Source organism: Temnothorax longispinosus, chromosome 1, assembly GCF_030848805.1.
Source record: "Temnothorax longispinosus isolate EJ_2023e chromosome 1, Tlon_JGU_v1, whole genome shotgun sequence".
Classification (NCBI taxonomy): Eukaryota; Metazoa; Arthropoda; class Insecta; order Hymenoptera; family Formicidae; genus Temnothorax; species Temnothorax longispinosus.
This window is the reverse complement of record NC_092358.1, coordinates 28,493,308-28,515,500: the sequence shown is the minus strand read 5'-3', so window position 1 is coordinate 28,515,500 and position 22,193 is coordinate 28,493,308. Positions and strand designations below refer to the sequence as shown.

Genomic DNA, 22,193 nt, shown 5'->3' with positions numbered 1-22,193 from the left:
TAAAAGTATTGTTACAGTTAATATAAAAGTTTATTGTTACATGTAAAGTTGGAACACGACAGCACAGGAAGGCCATATATCACGGTTAAAAGTAAGTAAACTGATAATCTTAACATTCACAGATGGTTAGAAATATATATATGATATACATCATGAAACTCGTTGCTAATGATTTCAGATTGCATGAGGAAATCTGCAAGAGGTGAAGTGACAATTTGGGGTAATGGCTCTGGAAAGATTATCATTAATGGACGCGACATCACATATTTTGAAGAGATTCATCATCGCGAACAGGTGAGTTATTCTTTGCTCAAATCTTCGTAAGAAAAGTCCACATTGAATTTATTAAAGAATATTGTCAACAAGTTGTCGTGGATATCTTCTGAAACTGTTTACGATACATGATATAATTTGGCTGGAGATAATTCTTATTACTTGTTGTGTTAAAATAGAATAGCATGCATTGTATTTTAATTTAACATGCAATGGAAAAAGAAGTTGAATGAATGTTATACATATAATAGTGCTGTAGGAATTTTTGTGATAATATTTATGAAGGAGTGAGTATCTAAAATTTTTATTTAACGATGTATTATATAATTATATCGTGCGATAAAAGTTATTTAAATGTGTGAAAAATAGAGAATTCTGCATTAATGTATTCATATTTGCTTGTTAATTAGTTAAACGATAAAATAATCAACTGCTATCTATATTACTTTATTTATTTTTTTTTAACAGAACATATCAAAGTGATAGAAACCTAGTTAAGAAAAGAGTTTAGTAAAAATTACTATTAAAATTCCCAAATAAATAGAAAAACTAATTAAAATTATTTATTTGTATGTGTGTCAATGTTATGTATTAAATTATATAATTAGACTATGTTATCAAATTAATGCTCTTTATAGTACATATCGGTCTTCTAATAATAAAATCGTATGCGAGTTATTACAATATCATATATATTACTAATTTTAGGCCAGAGAAATCATCTAATCGTATCTTGTGTCAATTGAGTTTATTGAACTTACGATAGATTTGATTAAAATGTTTTGAGAGTTGGTCTCATAAAGACAACTGTTCTCTGTTGTCAAGAACATCATGAAGCAGAGATTAAAACTTTGTTGAATTGTTTTTATGATTTAAAACTTTGTTCTTTTTTTGTTTTCACTTAAAAAATTGTATTAATATTTTAACTTTTACAGTGGCAATTTTCTCCTGATTTTTACCCAAGCAAATTGTCATGTAATATTTTTTTAGTCCTTAAATTGCATTGATCGTAATAGAATTTCGACTGCGTTTTCTTCGCTGCAGATGCAGATGTCTAAACACTTATAGACGCAATAATGTGCTTATTGAAGAAATCTAAGAAGTAGGAACTTATACAATATAGTGCTAAGTGAGAGTTAATTTGCATTAAAAAAACTTTATCGTTATTTATCTCGAATCAGAAAAGTCGCGTATTTGGAGGATTGATGTGACACACTGAGAAAGAAGAAATATATTTTTATGCGGTATCTTTTGTGATGTGTATTGCGAAGAATGTGAAGCACGAAAAACATGTACAGTGTCCTTCAAGGAAGACAACTTTTCCCTGCGCATTTCTGATAGCCGACCGGTCTCATCCGATACATGTAGCATCCAAATCTCTTTCGCTGATATAACCGGTACGGAGTTAGCCGTATGCTGCACACTCTCTCGCTCTCAGTGTGAACCGGTCTGGCGAAAGAACGAGGTGATGCGATCGAGACGATTATCAACGTCCGCCACCGAGCTTTGTCTCGTGCCGTAAACGTATAAGGTACTTCTTCACTCTAGAACCATCTCTGCCGTGATGCCGATCCCGTAAACGCGCATACTGTCTAAGTCTAATACATTTGTAATAAGAGCCGTTAAACTAAATCCAAGATTTGTCACGAAAACAACCGAAACATAGTTTATTGACTATCAACAGATGGTGACTCGCTTTCGATCTTATTGATATAAATTTGACACAAAGGGCATTATAAAGTCATGTTTACCTTTGTTGAATGGAAATTTGTATTTATTTTTGTATTTAATTTTTGTTTATATTTTTTTATTTTATTTCCATTTATTTTCACATTTAATTTTGATTTAGATTTATCTTATAATCTATAAATAATCTATAATCTTTTATCTATAAATTTGTGTGTTTCTATATTTGTATGTATTCAGTTTCTCTTTTTTGGTATAGATATAATGGAAACATTTAAATTTCTCAGAATTGTTTAGTATTCAAGCACGTCATTAAAATCTATTTTTATTTTTAATTGCGTAAACGAATGAAATATTATTGCAGAGAAGATTTTTTACTACCTACTTCTCATTAGATCCATAACTTTCCTGTTTTTTAAATTTTATTTTTGTAACGAGTCGGTTTGTTTATATTATTCCATCAATATGTGATCTGTTTGATATCAATCTAGATCTCTTTGTTTGTCTCTCAGAAGTGGGACGTAATTACCGTCAATTCAATGAGATAACAGACTATGCCTTGGTTAAGTATTTAACCGATTTTCCAATTAACTTTTACGAGAGTCGCGATATTTTGTGTATTTTGTGTTAAATGTCGATGTTACAATGTTAAAGTGTTTGTAAGATATACTGTCAAACTGAGTCATAATTCTTTATATATTGAAATAAAAAAAAATGAAACATATTCCAAAATTCACATTTTATCTTTCACTGTATTATTAAACTTTTAAAAAATTAAGAAGTCATTAATAAGCACGTATTACGCATATATTTATAACAATGTTGTTCAATCTTTTATATTAAAACATACAGCTTTAGAAAACACCGAATTTAATCCTCTATTTTATTTTATTTTCGATTTATTTAGTTTTGAAAGATCGTAGCTACTAAATATTATGTGCTTTCACTTTGATAGAAATAATATTTGGCATTCCGAATATTTATATAATTCTGGTATTATATTTTAGACTATCTTATATTTTTCTCATTTACTATGATAAATTGTAGAATTTAAAAAATACCCTTTTTTAATCTTTCTTCTCACGTAACAAAATAGATACATAAGATACATAGATACACAATAAAATAGATACAATTTCTCTATTTTGTTTTTACATGTTTCGATTAAACATTAAGACTTTTGAATAATGTTAAATAAGTATATCACGTTTATAGGTAACTGATCTTAGAACGGCAACAGGTGGAGATGGTAGATAGTCTGAGCAACAAATTCGTATCGTTCTCGTCAGTGAAAGAGATGGAAGAAACCGGAGAAAAAGTATCAAAAACCATTCCGACTCTGTTGTCACGCACGAGCGCGGCTTCCTTGTTTTTAACTCGACTAAAGAGTAGACGCTCATCGCCTAAGCAAGATGACAATGAGCTCGAAAGTGGTCGAGTTCAATACGAATCGCCGCCACCACTCGATAATTTGATAAGTCCCATAGCTTCAGTGGAAGATTACTCCGTCATCAGTGAACGAGCCTCTTCCGAAGTCGACCGCACTTCTCTGCGCATCAATGAAGATTTCATCAAAAATATTCTCGCGGAACACAGGAAACGTACGTGTTACAAATCACAAATCTGGGAAAATCTGGAATCATGTAAAACGGATGAGACAAATGCGGAGACGATCCTCGCGGACGTCAAGTCCAATGAAGTCAACATCTTATTGCTACAAGCGAGTTTTATGGGTCGTACAAATCTCATACATCGTTTGTGCAAATGCAAAGCCGATGTCAACTATACCGAGCCCGATCATGGTCTTACTCCGTTGCACTTGTGTGCGTTTCGGAACTGTCTGGATGGTGTCAAGTATTTAATAAAACAGGGCGCGAGCGTCGATACGAAATCGAAACACACGGCGTTTCATTACGCCGCCTTTGGAGATGCTTTCGACGTTGCTCAATACTTCATGCAACGAGATATCAGTCAGCTATCACCGCACGATGCTGAAGAGACGGTATTGCACGTGGCTTCACGAACTAACGCTCTGCGCGTACTTTCCCTACTAGCGCCGAACAACAAGGAACTGGACCGTTTGGATCAAGACGGATACGCCGCTATTCATCATGCAGCCGATGGCGGAGACAAAACTTGTTTAGACATACTTTTGAAAGCCGGTTGCCAAGTGGATTTACCTACCGGAAAGAATGATACCGCTTTGCACTTGGCTGCGGAAGCCGGTTGCGCGGACAATTTAGCTCTTCTGGTCGAGGCAAACGCTAATCTTCAACTGAAGAACCATCGAGGACACACGGCCTTGCATTTAGCCGCTCGTTCGCATTCTCTGGAGTGCGTGGAGATTTTACTGAAAGGTCGCGCGGATCCCAACGTGGAGGACGACGAGGGTCGAACGCCTCTGCACCTGGCTCTAGGCAAGTCTTTGGTGACCGACGACATTACCGAGCTCTTGCTCAAGTGGCGAGCGGACGTGAACAAGGCCGACAAATACGGCTATACGCCGCTACACATCGCCGCCTCAAACGAGCTGTCACGATGCGTCAATCTGCTGATAAAGTACGAAGCAGATCTCAGCGCCAGGACCATCGGCGGGAATAGCGCTCTATCCATCGTTCTACGCAAGACCCCGACATCCCTGGACGTATTTGAGCATAGGCTGGACAAGTCTCTGACTTTGAGCCGACATGGATTCATCGCAGGCGAGCTCGAGTTGCAGCTGGACTTTCGTCCGTTGTTGCAGCGGCGGAATCGGCAAAACCGCTCGCCCGAGATCGGTTATCTGAACACCTTTGTGAAGGAGGGCTACAAGGAAATCTTGGAGCATCCTTTGTGCCAGTCTTTCCTCCATCTCAAGTGGCACAAGATCCGAAAGTACTATGCCGCCAGATTGCTCTTCTACTTAATATACGTATTGATCCTTACGAGCTGGGTGATAATCGCCCTTGCTCATAACTGCTACAATGAGTCGAAAGGTTACGTACACAATCCGCCGTTGTGCGCGAACGCGACCGGGATCTATGGGTTTCTCTACAGACATCCCGTGGTACTCGAGATTCAGTGGTACACGTTGATGGTGCTCACCGCGCTCGAGACTTTTCGCAAGTTTACTGTCATTCCCAGTTACAAATCTGTCAGACAGTTTTTTACGCAGATAGAGAACCTGGTCGAGTGGTGCGTGATACTGAGTGTGTTTGCTACCTCTTTTGTGTATACGGGAAAAACATATACCTGGCAAAGTCACTTGGGCGCCTTCGCCGTGCTCTGCGGTTGGAGCAATCTGATGCTAATGATCGGGCAGTTGCCGATGTTCGGTGCTTACGTCGCTATGTTCACTAGCGTGCAGGCACAAGTGTTCAAGCTGCTTTTGGCCTACGCCTGCCTGTTGGTGGGCTTTACGGCGAGCTTCTGCGTGATATTTCCACATTCCAAGTCGTTCAGCAGTCCACACACGGGTCTCATCAAGGTCCTCGCGATGATGACTGGCGAGTTAGGTTTCGAGGACCTCTTCTTCTCATCCGATAAGGGTGGCCTTTATGAAAGTATTGGAGGAACTTCCTGGATCCTGCTACAAGTCTCGGCCCAACTCTCCTTCGTGTTGTTCCTTCTATTCGTCACGATTGTGCTGATGAATCTGTTGATCGGCATAGCCGTGCATGATATCAAGGGCCTGCAAAAGACGGCAGGTCTCGCAAAACTCGTTCGCCAAACGAAACTGATCCACGACGTGGAGGTTGCGATTTTTTTAGGATTTATGCCGTCGAAACGTTTCATCAGGTGCATGCGATGGACCACGCTGTTCCTGCCGTCACCTTTACGAGCCGTTTTGACTGTTCGCCCGCAAAACCTCAGAGAGAAGAGATTACCGCGCGATGTTCTCTCGGCCGCCTATAAAATAGCCAAGGAAGGAGACGGACAGAACAATTTCGGCGCATCTCGCAGAAAAACTTACAGCGCGGCCTATCACGCAAGAACGGCTCTCAAAGCTGACGCGACTACGTGTCGTCGTCGTGGTTTCGACGAGGATACGCTGCAACACGATTGCAACAAATTCAAAGAGGATATCGCGGAACTTAAGGAGATTTGCGAGAAAAATCATAGTCTTCTTCGAGAGCTTATAAAAGCGCACAGTGGTAAAATAAATAAATAAAACTGCCAATAACAAGATAAGTTGGAAGTCCCTTTGAGTTGGAAAGAAATTCACAATCGTTCAAAATTTGAAATTCGATTGTAGGGCAACGATAAGAGATTCTAAAACTCGGGATTCGTGGAACGATACATCATGAATAATTAAAATATCGCGAATTAATCTTTATTTCTATAGACGTTTTATAACTTCCAGCAAACTAGATTTAGACTCGCTGTCTAAATCTTGCTCATAAGATATCGCTTTATTTCTGTGATACAAATGTGGTTGTGTCCAATAGTTATATTTAAATCAGTTATATTTAAATCCGTCCATTTTCACATATGAATTTTATATAAAAAGCACTAGGGGCTTGCATAATTTTATGCATATAATAAATGCTGCGTTTGAATAAATTTTGACGCCGTAATTGCACGAGATATTCCCCTTAGGAGAAAGACTTTATTTACTATATGCATATATGTATTTTTTCCAGTAGAAACGTTTAGTATGTATTTAGTATCTAAAGTAACATGGATTTCGTGACACGGATACGAACATACGTATATTGATGAGACCTTAGAGAAAACAGGACAGTCCGTTTATATTTTTTCTAAACATTCTTTCGCATTTGTACAAGTCTTTATAAAATATCTGCTTGTTAGAAAAATTTCCTCGTTTTTGAAGAGTCAACATATATAAAGCTTATGTATAATAAACTCATATATGTTTATGTATATAATTATCTTCAGACTGATACAATTTTTTGATTTGCGACGTTACGTCTGATTGCTTTCCATTAGTATATTTTTATTAATCTTCTTTACTCTTAATTCTTTATTATATAAGTTCTATAAAAAAAATTGTAATGTAAGAATTTTCTTTTGTGTTTTAGACTTATACTATTTTAATTTGAGTAAATGTAACTATACACATTATTGTTGTAAACTTTCTACCAAGATGTATCGTTAAAGGAACAAATAAATATTTTTATATTAAGATCAAATTTAATAGGAAAGTTTTAAAGTTGTCTTTCGCCGGTCAAGTTTCACTTTGATTTTCAACGAAGTCAAAGAATACATATATAATATTAACGGGATGCGTAGGCTGACAGTCAAAACCGGTTCCAATCTGCATAAGTTCTCATCCGTTGAAAGTTCAACTGTCAGAATAGGAAGCTCGGTAATGAGATAAAACGGGGACATTGAGTTATAGATCTACCTCTTGGAAGAGAATTTAATGGATTAAAATTTTGAAGGCTCCGTACTTTGGACTCTGTACTTAGTCTCGCACACAAATTGGCGATATCTCGCCGTGTTCAGCTGTCAGACAATTTGGTGCCTTTCCATTCTTCGGATCGATCATCTGAGATATGAATAAAAAATTATGATTAAAAAAATGCGCTACATATCTCATCGCGTCATGGAACCTAAGTTTCCGTTCATAGCTAAAATAGAATCGCCGCGAGTCAAAACCACGGTCAAAACTGTTTCGTGTCTTGAATTCGATTGTTTAAAAGCTACTTTTTCTTTTTTTTTTACTAGAGTGAGTACTAGCACGAAATATTCATTTCGTGCGCAATGTTTTATTTGTAAATTTTACGTATCAACAATTTATAGGCAGCTAGCAACTTGAGAATATCTCTTGGCAGAGATCTTGCAAATGTACTTAAAATGAATACAAAGTTAAACATTACGTAAAAAGATCATGATATCATATTCGCGATCACGTGGTGGTGAAAGAAGTTTGCCTAGATATACGCAGTTCAGATTCGGGAAGCTATGGAAAAAAGGTATAAAATATTATGGAATATAAAAATTAAATATTGAAAGAAACAGATAACATGCGAACGGAATTAAACAGAAGGGAATAACGAATGACGATTGATTTATTTCCTTTGATTTATCTAGTTTTATTGCATTTTTGACAGGCGCTAAATAAAAAATGAGCTTATAACTTTAAACCATGTTTACTGTAAAAATTAATATTAAAAATGTAATTTTATATTACTCCTATATACATTAGTTGTCTGTAATGTAAATAACTCTCTTTGTCTCTCTATGGCCTTTACTTTGAAAACATTCTATTTTTTAAGCAAATAGAACACTTTAGTTTGCTAAAAACATTTTTTCTCCTTTCTTGTCTCTTTATTCAACCTTCACCCATTGATTTTCAATAAGGAGAAAACGATTTATCATTTTGATTAAGAACGCAAATATCTGTGTTTAACGGTATACTTTTTAACGATAACACATGTGTAAATAACAATGTCCTAGGATAAAACTCGAGTGATCTTTCAGCGGTACTTTCCAGTCTCATCCAGATTAATCTCGAATTTAACAGGAGGGCAGGGCTCGTGTATGCAGGGGTGCGCGTAAAGTAGTAAAGTAGTATCTCGAATTCGACCTACATCTCTTTATATTTATGTATTTTATTAATCATGCGTCTTGCCCCTCTGCTCGCAGATTCCTCTTCCCACGCGAACGGCTGAGACGTATGCAGAGTACGTCATGCAGTACGTGTAGCGCGATCGTACGAACCAGTTAAGTCCGCTGTAATGCTCGTTGAATTGTCAAGCGTACCCTGGTCAGTGATAGACATCTTGAGCTGACATAATTTTTACGATTAGAAAATGCGGCCGAAATCCTTGTCGGCTTGCTTTTGCATTCTAGAGTCGAAAACACGGGGTTTCCTCGGCCTATCTCTAGTCTCTTATAAATACGTGTCTCAAAAAGTGGGAGCGTTAAACGAGAGGACGAAGTGACGATCACACACATACGAAGCCGGTAGCGAGAGGAAGAGAAGAGTGCGGTGACAGTGAAAAATATATCATCGTGCTATTTGCATTACTTTTGAGATTATTACACAGTGACAGACAGATATTCGATAATACGCATTCGAAATTAGTAGCAGTATTAATATTGAACTTCCTAAAGGAGCACGTGAAAAACAGAAGAAATACTAACACATAAACAGCAATACTACTAACGACGCAAATTATTAAAAGGCAAGAGACAAAATTGCTAATATATGTGCGATAAACTTAAAAGCACACTCAGTAATACAATATTTTGTTATAAAAAAAATATATATATATAATATGTATATTTGACGAGTCAGATATTAACAAATCAGGTGACAAGAATTGCAATCTTTAATCATCTCTATTTTTGATTGCGCGTGTCACATATATTAAAGAAGATATCATTAATCATAAGTTGTCCGGAAATAAATGCGTCATAATTAAATCTGATTAGTTTGGATATAAGACACTCGGTCATATTCAAGATCGTGGTACAATAATAAATAACAATAATAATAATAATAATAATAATAGTAACAATAATAATCCTCTTTTAAAGTGCTCTAAACGAAACGACTCGTAGACGTGACGTGATAGCCTTAGAAAAGAACGAGAGAGAAAAAAAGACAGGACTGAAGAGACACACAGCGACGCGACTGCAATAATTAGGATGCTTCACTGCGCGAATCATCGCATAACGGTACGAATACTTAGTGCTTAATTACGAAACGGCGTTTACATTGGAAACTTAAACATCGTACAACATAACATAGCTATTAGCTGAATTATTCTGAACAAGATATGTGGAATGGCAAAAAAAAAATGATAAGATTATTCCAATGAAAAATGATTTAAGCGAGATAAAATCTATAATACGAGGAATACGAGTCTTTGCGCGTAAAAATGCGGAAAACCTGAGGTAACAGAAAAAATAGCAATAATAAAATTTGAATAAAAAACTCGATTTCTTCTCGAAGAAATAAGAGCGAAATTAAACAGTAAACTTATTCTCAATCGTAAATAACTTATAATTTCGAGCGAATATGTGTGAGAATGACCGAGATTCATTAGGAGAGAGTGCTAAAGGGAAGAATCTCGAGACGAACAGTCTGAAGATACCGACTATTTTGAACGATGATGAACAACATTTTCATTCCACTAGAAGCTTCAATAGTCGTCACAAAAGCGAGCCGCTATCCGTTAGATTAGCTTCCACTTACAGATCGCTAAGATGTGCATATGCAGCGGAGGATTATCCACAAAAAATCACTATCGATGATGGAACTGTAGTTCCATCGAAGTTCGACAATGATCGGATTGAAATCGACGCCGGGGAACCACCACCGGTCGACGACTCCCTCTTCTTTGACAATCTGGAAAGCTGCAAGAACCACTACTTAAACGGTGCAAAATTGAGATCGGCTATATGGTCCATCGTCGATTCGACGGAGACGAGGTTACTATTGCACATGGAGAAAAGTCGCGTGCTTCCAGATGCGTGCAAAAACGAGAGACTACGGAATGTCGCTTACATCTGGGCATCCTATCGCGGTCTGCTGCATCATCTGCCGGAACTGGAGAATGCCGGAGCGCGTTACGACTACGTTGAACCACGGACCGGCGTGAATGCTATTCTCGCGGCTTCGTTGGGTGACAAGGTCGCCTGCGTGGAGTACTTGATCGCGAAGGGCGCCGACGTGAATTACGAGAGCCTCATCACTCGTTACACGCCGCTTCACTTCGCGGCGCTCGGTAACAGCTGGCACGCCGCAGCCACGTTATTAGATCATGGTGCTAAGCTTAATTACGTCTGTCAGGAAGTGGTCGAGCCTATTCTGCATAGTGCCGTTCGCGCGAAGGCGGTGGAGACAGTGAAGCTGCTGCTCGAGCGCGGTGCCAGCATCGTCGAGAAGAATCATTTGGGCCAGACGCCGTTGCACGTGGCCTGTTTCGTGCAATCAATACCATGCGTCGAGCTGCTATCAGCTAGCGCGCCCAATGTGAACGCTGTAGATAGGGAGCATAGAACACCCCTGCACTTCGCCGTAATGAGCACGGACTCGTCCGCCGAGTTGGTACAGTTGTTGTTGAAACGCGGCGCCTTGGTGAACGCGGTCGATCGGACCGGCTTCACCCCCCTTCACATTGCCGCGCTGAACGAGCAATCCCGATGCGTGGATGCGCTTATTTGGGCGGGCGCTGACATCAGTGCGACCACGTGCACTGGACTGTCTGCTCTGAATATTATATTGAAGAAGATTCCCGAGTCCTTGCATGTGTTCCGACAGCGTTTGGACGCCTCCATCAGACTGACCAGGCCGGTATCGCATAATCGCGAATTCGAGATGCGGCTACACTTCGACATTCTCTTTCCCAGCGGTAATCAGTGTGAGACCAGCTTCATAAACACTTTCGTACAGGAGCATCGAAAGGATCTGTTGTCGCATCCGCTGGTCATGGCCTTCCTGCATCTTAAGTGGGAGAAAATTCGCAAGCTCTATTTACTGAGAATACTCTTGTACGCTATGACAGTGATATGCATGACTACTTACGTACTCACTGCGTTAGCGTATAAATGTTACAATCACAACGAAGCTAATAGTTCCAAGATTTGCGGTAATAGACGAGTATCTGGCTTTCTCTTCCGGAGACCGATCATCGAGATCGAATGGTACTTCGCACTGGTTCTGACGTGCATCACCATACCGAGAAAAATATTTGGCTTCATGGTCTACAAATCGGCGATACAGTACTTCTCCAGTATCGACAATGTGTTGGACGGGGTGGTGATCGTGAGCGTATTCGTTACGTCCTTCGTGTACACCGGGCGTACTTACGATTGGCAGAATTACGTCGGTGCGTTTGCCATACTTTGCGCCTGGACCAATCTGATGCTAATGGTGGGCCAGTTACCGGCCTTCGGCACCTACGTCGCCATGTTCACACATATCCAGTTCGAGTTCGCCAAGCTTCTGCTAGCGTATTCCGGCCTACTCATCGGTTTCACCATCAGCTTCTGCGTGATATTCGCCGGCGAGCCCGCGTTCGGTAATCCTTTCACTGGGCTAATCAAAGTCTTGGCTATGATGGCCGGTGAATTGGACTTCGAAGGACTCATCAATCAAGTGGATAACGAATCGACGGGCAGCTCTTTCGTCATTTATCATCCCCTGTCAGTATGTTCGCAGATTCTCTTCACGCTATTCATAGTATTCGTCACTGTGATTCTGATGAACTTGCTGGTCGGTATCGCCGTACACGATATACAAGGTCTGAGGAATCATGCGGGCCTCACGAAGTTGGTAAGGCAGACAAAAATGATCCTCTTTACGGAAATGGTGCTGCACAACACTACCATCCCGTACGCCTTCCGGAAGTGGATGTCGGATCACAAGATCGATGTTGAAAACAGAAAACGGGTTCTCGTGGTAAAACCGCTTAATCCTCTCGAGAAGCGATTGCCTAAGGACATAATGAAAGCCGCTTATGAGATAGCACAGAAGAATATTCCTTCGTCTATGAATGACGACATCAATTTGAGCGATCACGCTGTTTGGCTGAAACAACGACAGAAGAACGAGTTCTCCGATGTCGCCCTACAAATGACGTTCGAGAAACTGATCACTATGATGAAAGTGAATGAAGATGCTATAAAATTGCTGAGAGTACAGCTGCTAGGAATGAATAAGATGCTGGAAAATGTCGCAACAACATTGACGAAAGAAGAACGTACCTCGTTGTGATTTGGACAATTGATATCGGTACAATTTGATATTTCAACCGACAATTCGCATTATGTGATTCATATTATATTTTCTTATATTTTAAATAGACGTCCACAAGTAAAAGACAATTGCGTAACTGTAGCTAATTTCTATCGATAAAGCAATATTTTTTGTTCAATTTTACCTTATCAAGAAAGTATCGACGATGTCTCGGAATCTAATATTTAAATCGACTTTTCCAATATTGACTTTCAGCAATTGCTCATCATATTAGTATATATGGTCGCTTCAGAATTCACAAAGTTGTTTCTCATGCTTCTTATATATTTTATCTGTTACAGATTATATTTCCATTACTTTTTACGAACATGACTGATAAAGTGGATATCGAAGCCACAGTTAATGGTGGGGGGCCTACTGGTCAGTCGGGTGCTATACGTTGGGGCGTTGCATGGGGCTTACGTAGCTTTGTTGACAAAGCAATGGTCGAAAGAATGCGAGTTGGTAAGGAGCAATCGATTTAGCAAAATATCGTTGTGTCAAATATGACATAATTTACGTTCGCGAATTGTTTATTAATGCGAATTAAACATATGGCAAATCATTAAAAAATTACTGTTATTTTTAAACAGCTGGGCTTCTAACAAGGGACTGGAGAAGGCGCGAGAGAAAGAAGTGGGGTCAAGAAGGTGCCAGAAGAAAGTTCACTTGGAACAAACGTTAATTTTGCTTATTATCGTGTAATTTTCACATTGCAAATAATAAAATTATACTCGTATGAAAAAATCGAATATCTCGTTGTACAGGTAATAAAATTTGTTTAAAAAAATAAAGCTAGTTATCTGATATCGAATAAAGAAAGTAGATGTATAGTTTTTTCTGATTAAAGTCTCACCAAGATTGACAGATCAATATGATCAATTTGATTTGACAAATAAATGCTAGAGTTTCGAATCTTCTTTAGGATTCCACGGCCACTTGTCTTCACATCTCTTCCAGAGGTATTAGACCAAGTAATTTCATACCTTGTGCAAGAACGTTTCTAGCAACGTGAAATAGTAGCAGTCTTTGACTAGCAAGATCAGGCAGTTCATCCTTTACTTTCAACAAACTGAAAGCTTTATTAATTGCATTACTAAAAAAGAAAGAGAAACCGTATATACTTCAATTAGATAATTGTAGAAAATGTTTGAATCTTAGAATTTACATCTTACCTTAAATTGAAAAGATATGCTGTTAATATACAGGGTTCTAATTCTTCGTATGATTTCAGTACTACTTCTTCGAACTTAGCAATTAATACGACTAAATCATCAACGATATCTTCTTGTAATAGACTTGGTTCACATTCCAAAGTTAGAACAGCGCCGCACGTGCGTTCCAAGCTGACGAGTCGACAATGTGTGTATTGCAACTTCACGCCAGTGTCCCCTTTCAACTGATCTTACAATAAAAAAGATTAGGAGAAACTAATTAATACATTACATAAGATTCGATAATTCTTTTACGATAATATGTAGATTGCTTACATCAAATGCTGTATTCCAATCGAATGTATAGTCTCGTTGTCGTTTTCTCTTTAAGTCATTAACTATCATTGCAGAAATGCCCAATATATCCGAGCTTTTATCAGATGAATCTAGACGAACTTTAGTGGCTGAAAAAGTTTCTCTGTTACAATTAATCCTATATAAAATTAAACGTTACATAATTAAAATAATGTTAAAATTGGCATACTATGCGAATCGATTTGTTTCTGCTTCATGATATCTCTGGTAATGTCCAAGATATCTTCCAAAAACACCATATTACCCTTTCTTGTACGCATACCGTGCAATCGGCCAAATTTTACATGTTTCAGTCTTTCAGCCCACGGCATTTGCAATCGTTTTAATATTTCTAACAAATTTGAGAAATGGCTGGCTTGTGTATTATCCACCACATAGTACATGCAGTCAAAGTTATTCTTTTCAAATCTATCAATAGCCGCAGCAATATCTCTAGCTATGTACAAAGTGGAACCATCGCTCTTGATTATAGGTACGCTCTTCTCATTGTCCAAATTCACAACTTTTCTATTCTGTTCATCCCTTAGCAATAACTGCATTTTCTCCATCAACGTAATAATTTTCTCTATATTTTTAGCATTGTACATAGATTCCCAATGATATTCGTCGAATGTAATACCAATTCTACCATAAACCTTTGTTAATTCCTCAACAGTGTACTGTTTAAACGCTATCCACTGTTCATATGTGACTCCCGTGCCATTTTCCAAATCATTAAATATTTTTCTCGCACGATCCAATATCGAGGAATCGGTTTCAGCCAATTTGTTGGCAGTAATATATGCTGTATATAAGGCTTTTATAGGATTTCTTCTCATTTCATCTTCATTAATATCTGCCATATTGATTCCCAATTGAATTAAACCATATTGCGTACCCCAGTCACCCAAGTAGTTTATTCGTTTTACATTATTTTTTACAAAGCTGTTGATATTAGCAACGTAATTTCCTATTATTGTAGATCTCAAATGTCCTACGTGAAAAGGTTTTGCAATATTGGGCGAACTAAACTCCACTATTATATTTTTTTTATTATTTACGAAAGTGGGAGGCGATACTGTTGAACAGTTATGTTCCAAAACTTCCTTAACACATATATCTCTGGAAACATTGAAAGAGATTGTATCATTCTGTATACTGATGTCAAAAATACCATTTCGATCATTATTTCTAATATTCTGTACTTCATTCTGTATATTGTATTGTCTAGTTTTTAATGGAAGCTGGAAAGTGTAGATTCCTTCTTTTTTATGTGATTTCAAATGCAAATAAGATCCAACACTGGACACGTTTACATTGTTGTTTCGTAAACACTCTGTAACCTGAAAACAAGAATAAAAATAAGATGAGTAATGACAGAAAAATAAATCTCAAATAATTCTCATCATAAACGTTTTATTATAAAAAAATACCGTTTTTAAAATTGCAATTTTCATACTGTTACTCATAATGTTTTGATTATTTAATATTTTAAATAAAGTGTAAGCATTTGTTTATATTGTACGGAACTATTATATATTATATATAATTCCGATTTCATATAAAAATTGAGATTAGTGACAGGTTACGAACGATTTTATAGCAATATAACACAAACTGACAACAATATAAGATTTTAATGTTATCAATTTAACATTTCGTACAAGCAATATATAATGAAAAGAAAAAATTTCTGATTAAAATCATAGGTTAGAATTACTCCAAAATAATATTACTGACAGAAGTTGCCAATATGACTAGAAATATAACTAGAATCTTGAAAGGTTGGCAGTCCTTATTAACAATTAAAGCCCAGTGTATACAAATTGACAGAAACACGCATAAGAATAAAAGAAACTTGATACCAATAAAATTAATCAAAATATATTTATTATTTGAAAAATAATTATTATTGATTCATACATATTAGATTATTCTTCAAAACAAAAATATCAATTTATTAACTTCACTTAATAATTAATAAAACAAACGTGTAAGAATACGATAAAGTATATATAAAAAAATTATAAATATTATTTAAGAAATACGTATTAATTACTTAATAATAAAGCTTCAATTTTTGAAATTATATTAACAATTTTATTTTCTATTATACTACAATACAATCCTTGCAGCGAATAAATTTATTAGGCGAGGATACAGTTCCTAGCAATAATTATCTTAAATTAAAGAATTACTATTTACTTGTATATCACTTGGAGTATCACTTATTCTTATATACTGTAACTTTAAAAGATAAGAAAATTAATTTATTAACGTAATGTCGATTACATTTCCATGTATATACTGTTATCACGCATGTTTCAACATAAGCAATAACACATATTAATTAAAGCTATTGTTTGTTCATAGTTAAAATAAATACAGGCTCATGTATATGATGATAATGAATAATATATTCATAATATATATTAATCGTCGTAATGTATATAATAAGAATGAGTGTTCATATATTATTATTATTTTATTTCCACACACGCTGTAGAAACGTTATAGCTACAAGTCTCAAATCTATATTATGTCAATAATTCGTACAAAGATGTATTAAGGTACTGATCCAAGGAATGAATTACTCTAATATACTGTATGTAAAAAAATAAATATAAAAAAAGAAATACCACATTTGTGCAGACACATAACACACTCGTTTTGTATATAATCTCAAACTTCGTGATCGATTAAATACGCGTCCTTTCTGAAGGAGTAACGCGGCGGATTGTGGCAAGGTAGCAGCCAAAGTATCGGATGACTCTTTCCGCATACTTGAGACAAAAGTGTAAATGTTCGTGGGGTATTCTTATTGTGATAACGTTGTTGGATACCTTGCACGCGCTCCACAGCAGTTTCATCGCCTAGTATCGCTTGGAACTGATCAACTAGAATCGCTACGACGAACATACCAAATAATGCCGACTCCAAAACTAATATCACACAATGTAAACTGCAAAACAATCTCAATATTAGTGTTCCAGTCGTCGTAAATTTCCCATAAGAATGCAAATACATACATGCGATTTTGTTTGACTGCAATATCGTTATTGCACTGTGGGCAGTCATAGAGCCAAGACGTAATGACTAAAATAATAGCATAGATAGCTAACGCACCAACGTATACCAGAAATTGTATGAAGTACTTTTGATTCCTCTCGCCGACGCAGTTATTGATCCTTAAACATTATTCAGTTGCGAGTCTTTAATAAATTCAAAATCATTTTGTATGTTAATCATTTTTTATGAGATTAATTTTAAAAAGTAGTTATGTTAATTTTTACGGTCGCTATTGACTTTCACAAACTCGTCGCAACTCATAGTTACCATGGACAATGATGATCCATTCTTCTGATACAACGTTTACAAATTCTGCAATGATGAGCTCTAGGTGGTCTATACGTTTCGCACCTAGTGCACACCGTCCAATCGTCTTTCTCGTCACTCTCGTGGTCGTCGCTTCCCCCAGAGACATGAATATCGGAAAAATCCATTCTACTTTGCGGTAAGGGTACTATGCCTGGATCGCTGCAGACGGCTTTCAAATGTGCCATCATTAGAAGAAGTACAACAGTGTTAAACGCTATTATATGGAAAGGACACCATAGGCTGCGAACAAAAAAGTAAACGTTGCTAAAAATATTTCTCACCAAAGATTATAGTAAATTAGGAAGGCTATAAAGAGATGCGCGAGTAAGTGTGCGAGTAAGCGACGTAAAGTGTGAAAAATTCAACGAGATCTGAGAGTGTTTATAATGATTTTTGCCATAAACAAATATTCCAATGTTATGCCAACCTGTCTTGCATAGTGTGCAACACGATCCATCGTACCACGACGTAGTCAGCGTAAAATACCGCCATATAGGTGACGATAATGCATACGATGCCACAAGGATCTCTGACGAACATTTTTCGCTTTCGCTAACGGCACGCGGCGATTAGTATCGCAGGTCCTCATCACTGTGCGCACAAATGTCATGTCATCTGCATACGGGACGGCCGCATTATTAAATCGTTCGGGGTTGATTCGGCCAGCAGGTATCCGTCTGTTCCGTCTTCTGTCTTCCGTCGCAGTGTCGATCGACGGGTTAACGCATAATCCGTACAAAATCGTCGCGTCGACTACGCCTGACGAGTCTGACCATCTGATGGAAAGCGAGATGTGGAAGTGTGGACGGTGTGTGGACCGTGTGGAAGCTTGGCTCCGGAGTCTGGCTGTTTAGAAAGAAACAAAATTGAGAAGTGGAAGCCAATCTGTCAAACGGAATCCCGCTGACAGCGGTGGTGACAGGAGCTGCGTCCTGCGACACTTGGCAGACACTCGGGCCAGTCGAGACCAGTCGAGACTCGAGCCTCTGCAAGCCTCTGGTGAAAGCAGGTGAAAGCAGCCGATTCTAGGGGTTGCGCGCAGCGCGGGGTACACTGATTGACTTTAGGCGAAAGTTTTCCTCTAGTCAATAGCCAATCGTGTGGCGTTGCATGTGTGTGCGCGCGTTCTCATTGGAAAGCACCGGGTATCCGCGATATCCAATTGGGTGACAACGACCGACGACGTCCAATCGCAGTTGTGTGCGCGATCAGCGATCGCACGTGTTAATTTGTAACCGCGACACATTGGCCTCCCGCGCAAACCTATCGTATTTGTGTATTTTGGTATTTCCGGATCGCGGTGGTGGTGACTGGTGGAAGAGAATATGTCTTCAGTATTTAAAATTATTCGCTACATCTTGTATTTCAAAACATAAATTATTTTGTATTTATATTAATTTGTTTTATAGGCAAGCAAGCAGATTAGTATCCCTAAGGATCATCATAGTTGGATTCTTGGCAAGCAAGGGCAGAGACTGAAAGATCTTGAACAGAAAACCGCTACCAAGATTAATGTACCTAGAAGGCAAGATCAATCAGATATAATAACAATTACAGGTACAAAGAAAAAAATTAAAAAGGCTGAACGCGAAATTAGAGTTATTTCTGATGAGCAGGTAACTTTTAAAAATAATTATAATAATAAATCACCATACATAAATACATAATTGTGCTTGTTTAGATAACGCATTTATATACAATCCTACAACATGTTTTGTCATAAATGTTGCAGTCTAGGAAAGCTTTTGAAAGGATAACTGTGCCAAAAATATATCATCCGTTTATATATGGTGCGCATCATGAAAATCTCAATGTTATGATGGCAGAAACTGGTGCTTGCATCACTATTCCTTCTGTATCGGTGCAGCAGGATGAAATAACCATAGCTGGTGAGAAGGAAGGAGTCTTGGCTGCAAAGCAAAAGATTAAGAGCATCTACAAGGATATGGTAGGTTAATAAGACTATTTTTTTTTCTAATTTTATTAGTACACATATGTGATATGTAAATTTTTAATCCAGAAGAAAAGATGTACTACGGTATCTGTAGAAGTTCCTAAATCTCAACATAAGTATGTAATTGGACCTCGTGGTAGTACCATAGCAGAAATATTACAAACAACTGGAGTGAGCGTAGAAATACCTGCATCTGATTCAGCAACTGGTACCATAACTCTTAGAGGACCGCAAGAGAAACTTGGTCAGGGTAAGTGATTTAAAAATTAAGTGTTATTAATTATATTCTTTAAGTACTGTATCTTTAGGTAACATTAATTATATATTTATTTATATATAGCACTTAACAAGGTATGTGAAATAGCAAACAGTGGTCGCACTGCCGTGGTGGAAGCTCCGGTATGGATACATAAATACATCATTGGACGCGAACGTGTAAATATCAAGAAAATTACTCAAGAAATGCCAAAAGTAAACGTCGAATTTATGGGAAAAAAAGATAAAATCAAGATAGAAGGTCCATCTGAAGAAGTAGAGAAAGCGCAAAATGAGTTACAGCTTATGGCCAATGATCTTATAGCAAAACTTACTTTCAAGGAATTAAATGTTGATCCAAGATTTAACAAGCATATCATTGGGAAGAATGGTTGTAATGGTAAGCAGTTTAATATTTGCAATTATTTTCATTTTCGGTATAACAGAGAAAAGAATGTTTAAATTTACATTAAATTTATTCTGTTTTTATTAAAGTGAATCGTGTTAAGGAAGAAACGGGTGTAGTGATTAGTATCTCTGAAAATGATGGCAGTAATGTTATCCGCATTGAAGGTAATCTTGCTGGGGTATTGAAAGCTCAAACGGTATGTATTATATTTTTATCTAGCAGCAAGTATTGTTTAAATAAATGGGAAAAGAAACTAATGCTTTTATCTTATAAATAATATAGGAACTCGTAGAAATGGTAAAAAAGTTAGAAAACGAGAAGGAAAAGGATATGATTATAGATCACAGACATTATCGTAACATAATTGGTAATAAAGGAGATAATATCAAAGAGATTAGGGATAAATTCAATCAAGTACAAATTACTTTTCCTGGACCAGGTAAACGACATTTATTATTTCATACTCCGTTACTTCGCAATGTCGTAATAAAGCATTTGTAACAAAGTCGTAATATTTACTACGTTTTTTTTATCAGTAGATCGATTTTTTTTAGGCGACAAAGGAGATATAGTGAAAATCAGAGGACCCAAAGAAGACGTTGACAAGTGCCATAAACATTTATTGAAGTTGGTAAAAGAATTAAACGAAAGTAATCATGTATTGGAAGTACCTATTCCACGAAAGTTTTACAAGTCGCTTACTGGTACGGGAGGTAAATTGATACATTCTGGAAGCGTCACGATTAAATTCCCTACGGCAAAAAGTAAAAGCGACAAGGTAAAAGAGAAAAAAAAAGATCATTCTTTGATCAAATTTGAAACTGTTACTAATAAATACATATGCACATATGTAGGTCAGTATCAGAGGTCCAAAGGACGATGTAGAGAAAGCAAAAGCGCAGCTTTTAGAACTAAGCAATGAAAAGCACGTGTCTAGTTTGTCAACTGAAGTGCGTGCCAAAGATCAACATCATAAATTCCTCATTGGAAAGGATGGTGCCAACATCAAGAAGGTAGAGTGCATGGATGTAATAAGTATTGTACATCCAGATGCTATTTAGGCAGTAAATTTTTATATAATTCTTCTCTTTTGTTAAGAGGTATGAACGTTACGGTTTAACAAAGGACGCAGAAGTTTTCTGGAAATATTAGAATCTTTACGTGTCCTTTCTGGAGTAACGCGGCGGATTGTGGCAAGGTAGCAGCCAAAGTATCGGATGACTCTTTCCACATACTTGAGACAAAAGTGTAAATGTTTGTGGGGTATTCTTATTGTGATAACAAAAAAGTAACGTTGCTAAAAATATTTCTCACCAAAGATTACAGTGAATAGTAAATTAAGAAGGCTATATAAAGAAAGAGATGTGCGAGTAAGCGACATAAAGTGTGAAAAATTCGACGATATCTGAGAGTGTTTGTAATGATTTTTGCCATAAATAAATATTTCAACGTTATGCCAACCTGTCTTGCATAGTGTGCAACACGATTGCGTGTACCACGACGTAGTCAGCGTAAAATACCGCCATATATAGGTGACGATAATGCATATGATGCCACAAGGATCTCTGACGAAACTTTTTCGCTTTCGCTAACGGCACGCGGCGATTAGTATCGCAGGTCCTCATCACTGTGCGCACAAATGTCATGTCATCTGCATACGGGACGGCCGCATTATTAAATCGTTCGGGGTTGATTCGACTAGCAGGTATCCGTCTATTCCGTCTTCTGTTTTCCGTCGCAGTGTCGATCGACGGGTTAACGCATAATCCGTACAAAATCGTCGCGTCGACTCCGCCTGACCATCTGACGGAGAGCGAAATGTGGAAGTGTGGACGGTGTGGAAGCTTGGCTTTGGAGTCCGGCTGTTTAGAAAGAAACAAAATTGAGAAGTGGAAGCCAATCTGTCAAACGGAACCCCGCTGACAGCGGTGGTGACAGGAGCTGCGAGCTGCGACACTCGCAGACACTCGGGCCAGTCGCCTCGAGCCCTCGGGTGAAAGCAGGTGGAAGCAGCCGATTCTAGGGGGTGCACAGGGT

The 22,193-nt window shown here is 37.5% G+C and overlaps 5 protein-coding genes across 8 annotated transcripts; 3 read left to right on the top strand and 2 right to left on the bottom strand.

The window, feature by feature from the left end:
- Positions 1–300: 300 nt before the first annotated feature.
- On the top strand, positions 301–6,904 carry LOC139823388 (uncharacterized). Its single transcript, XM_071795882.1, has 2 exons — positions 301–1,804; positions 3,175–6,904. The coding sequence occupies exon 2, from the start codon at positions 3,206–3,208 to the stop codon at positions 6,107–6,109; it is 2,904 nt and encodes a 967-aa protein (XP_071651983.1). The 5' UTR covers positions 301–1,804; positions 3,175–3,205; the 3' UTR covers positions 6,110–6,904.
- A 2,258-nt stretch (positions 6,905–9,162) lies between these two features.
- Positions 9,163–15,888, bottom strand: Argrs-m (arginyl-tRNA synthetase, mitochondrial). Of its 4 annotated transcripts, none has more exons than XR_011734766.1 (8): positions 15,594–15,888; positions 14,351–15,503; positions 14,143–14,270; positions 13,828–14,051; positions 13,509–13,748; positions 11,441–12,945; positions 10,421–11,359; positions 9,163–10,269 (listed from the first exon to the last, which is right to left on the bottom strand). XR_011734766.1 is itself a non-coding variant. In XM_071795970.1 (5 exons), the coding sequence occupies exons 1-5, from the start codon at positions 15,627–15,629 to the stop codon at positions 13,598–13,600; spliced, it is 1,692 nt and encodes a 563-aa protein (XP_071652071.1). In that variant the 5' UTR covers positions 15,630–15,888; the 3' UTR covers positions 13,334–13,597. The 4 variants fall into 4 exon arrangements, 2 of the variants coding, with proteins under 2 accessions (XP_071652071.1, XP_071652087.1); XR_011734768.1 differs by having other exon boundaries at positions 11,441–12,350; XM_071795970.1 differs by lacking the exons at positions 9,163–10,269; positions 10,421–11,359; positions 11,441–12,945 and having other exon boundaries at positions 13,334–13,748.
- Wtrw (water witch) lies at positions 9,932–12,631 on the top strand. The gene has a single exon (XM_071795893.1). The coding sequence runs from the start codon at positions 9,932–9,934 to the stop codon at positions 12,629–12,631; it is 2,700 nt and encodes an 899-aa protein (XP_071651994.1).
- A 349-nt stretch (positions 15,889–16,237) lies between the features above and the next one.
- Dnz1 (DNZDHHC/NEW1 zinc finger protein 11) lies at positions 16,238–22,166 on the bottom strand. Its single transcript, XM_071796045.1, has 5 exons — positions 21,618–22,166; positions 17,966–18,384; positions 17,497–17,778; positions 17,190–17,348; positions 16,238–17,122 (listed from the first exon to the last, which is right to left on the bottom strand). The coding sequence occupies exons 2-5, from the start codon at positions 18,076–18,078 to the stop codon at positions 16,843–16,845; spliced, it is 834 nt and encodes a 277-aa protein (XP_071652146.1). The 5' UTR covers positions 18,079–18,384; positions 21,618–22,166; the 3' UTR covers positions 16,238–16,842.
- Positions 18,741–21,610, top strand: LOC139823438 (vigilin-like). Its single transcript, XM_071795998.1, has 10 exons — positions 18,741–18,872; positions 18,948–19,154; positions 19,271–19,486; positions 19,559–19,742; positions 19,833–20,147; positions 20,243–20,352; positions 20,439–20,595; positions 20,711–20,934; positions 21,011–21,169; positions 21,255–21,610. The coding sequence occupies exons 1-10, from the start codon at positions 18,864–18,866 to the stop codon at positions 21,306–21,308; spliced, it is 1,635 nt and encodes a 544-aa protein (XP_071652099.1). The 5' UTR covers positions 18,741–18,863; the 3' UTR covers positions 21,309–21,610.
- Positions 22,167–22,193: the final 27 nt, after the last annotated feature.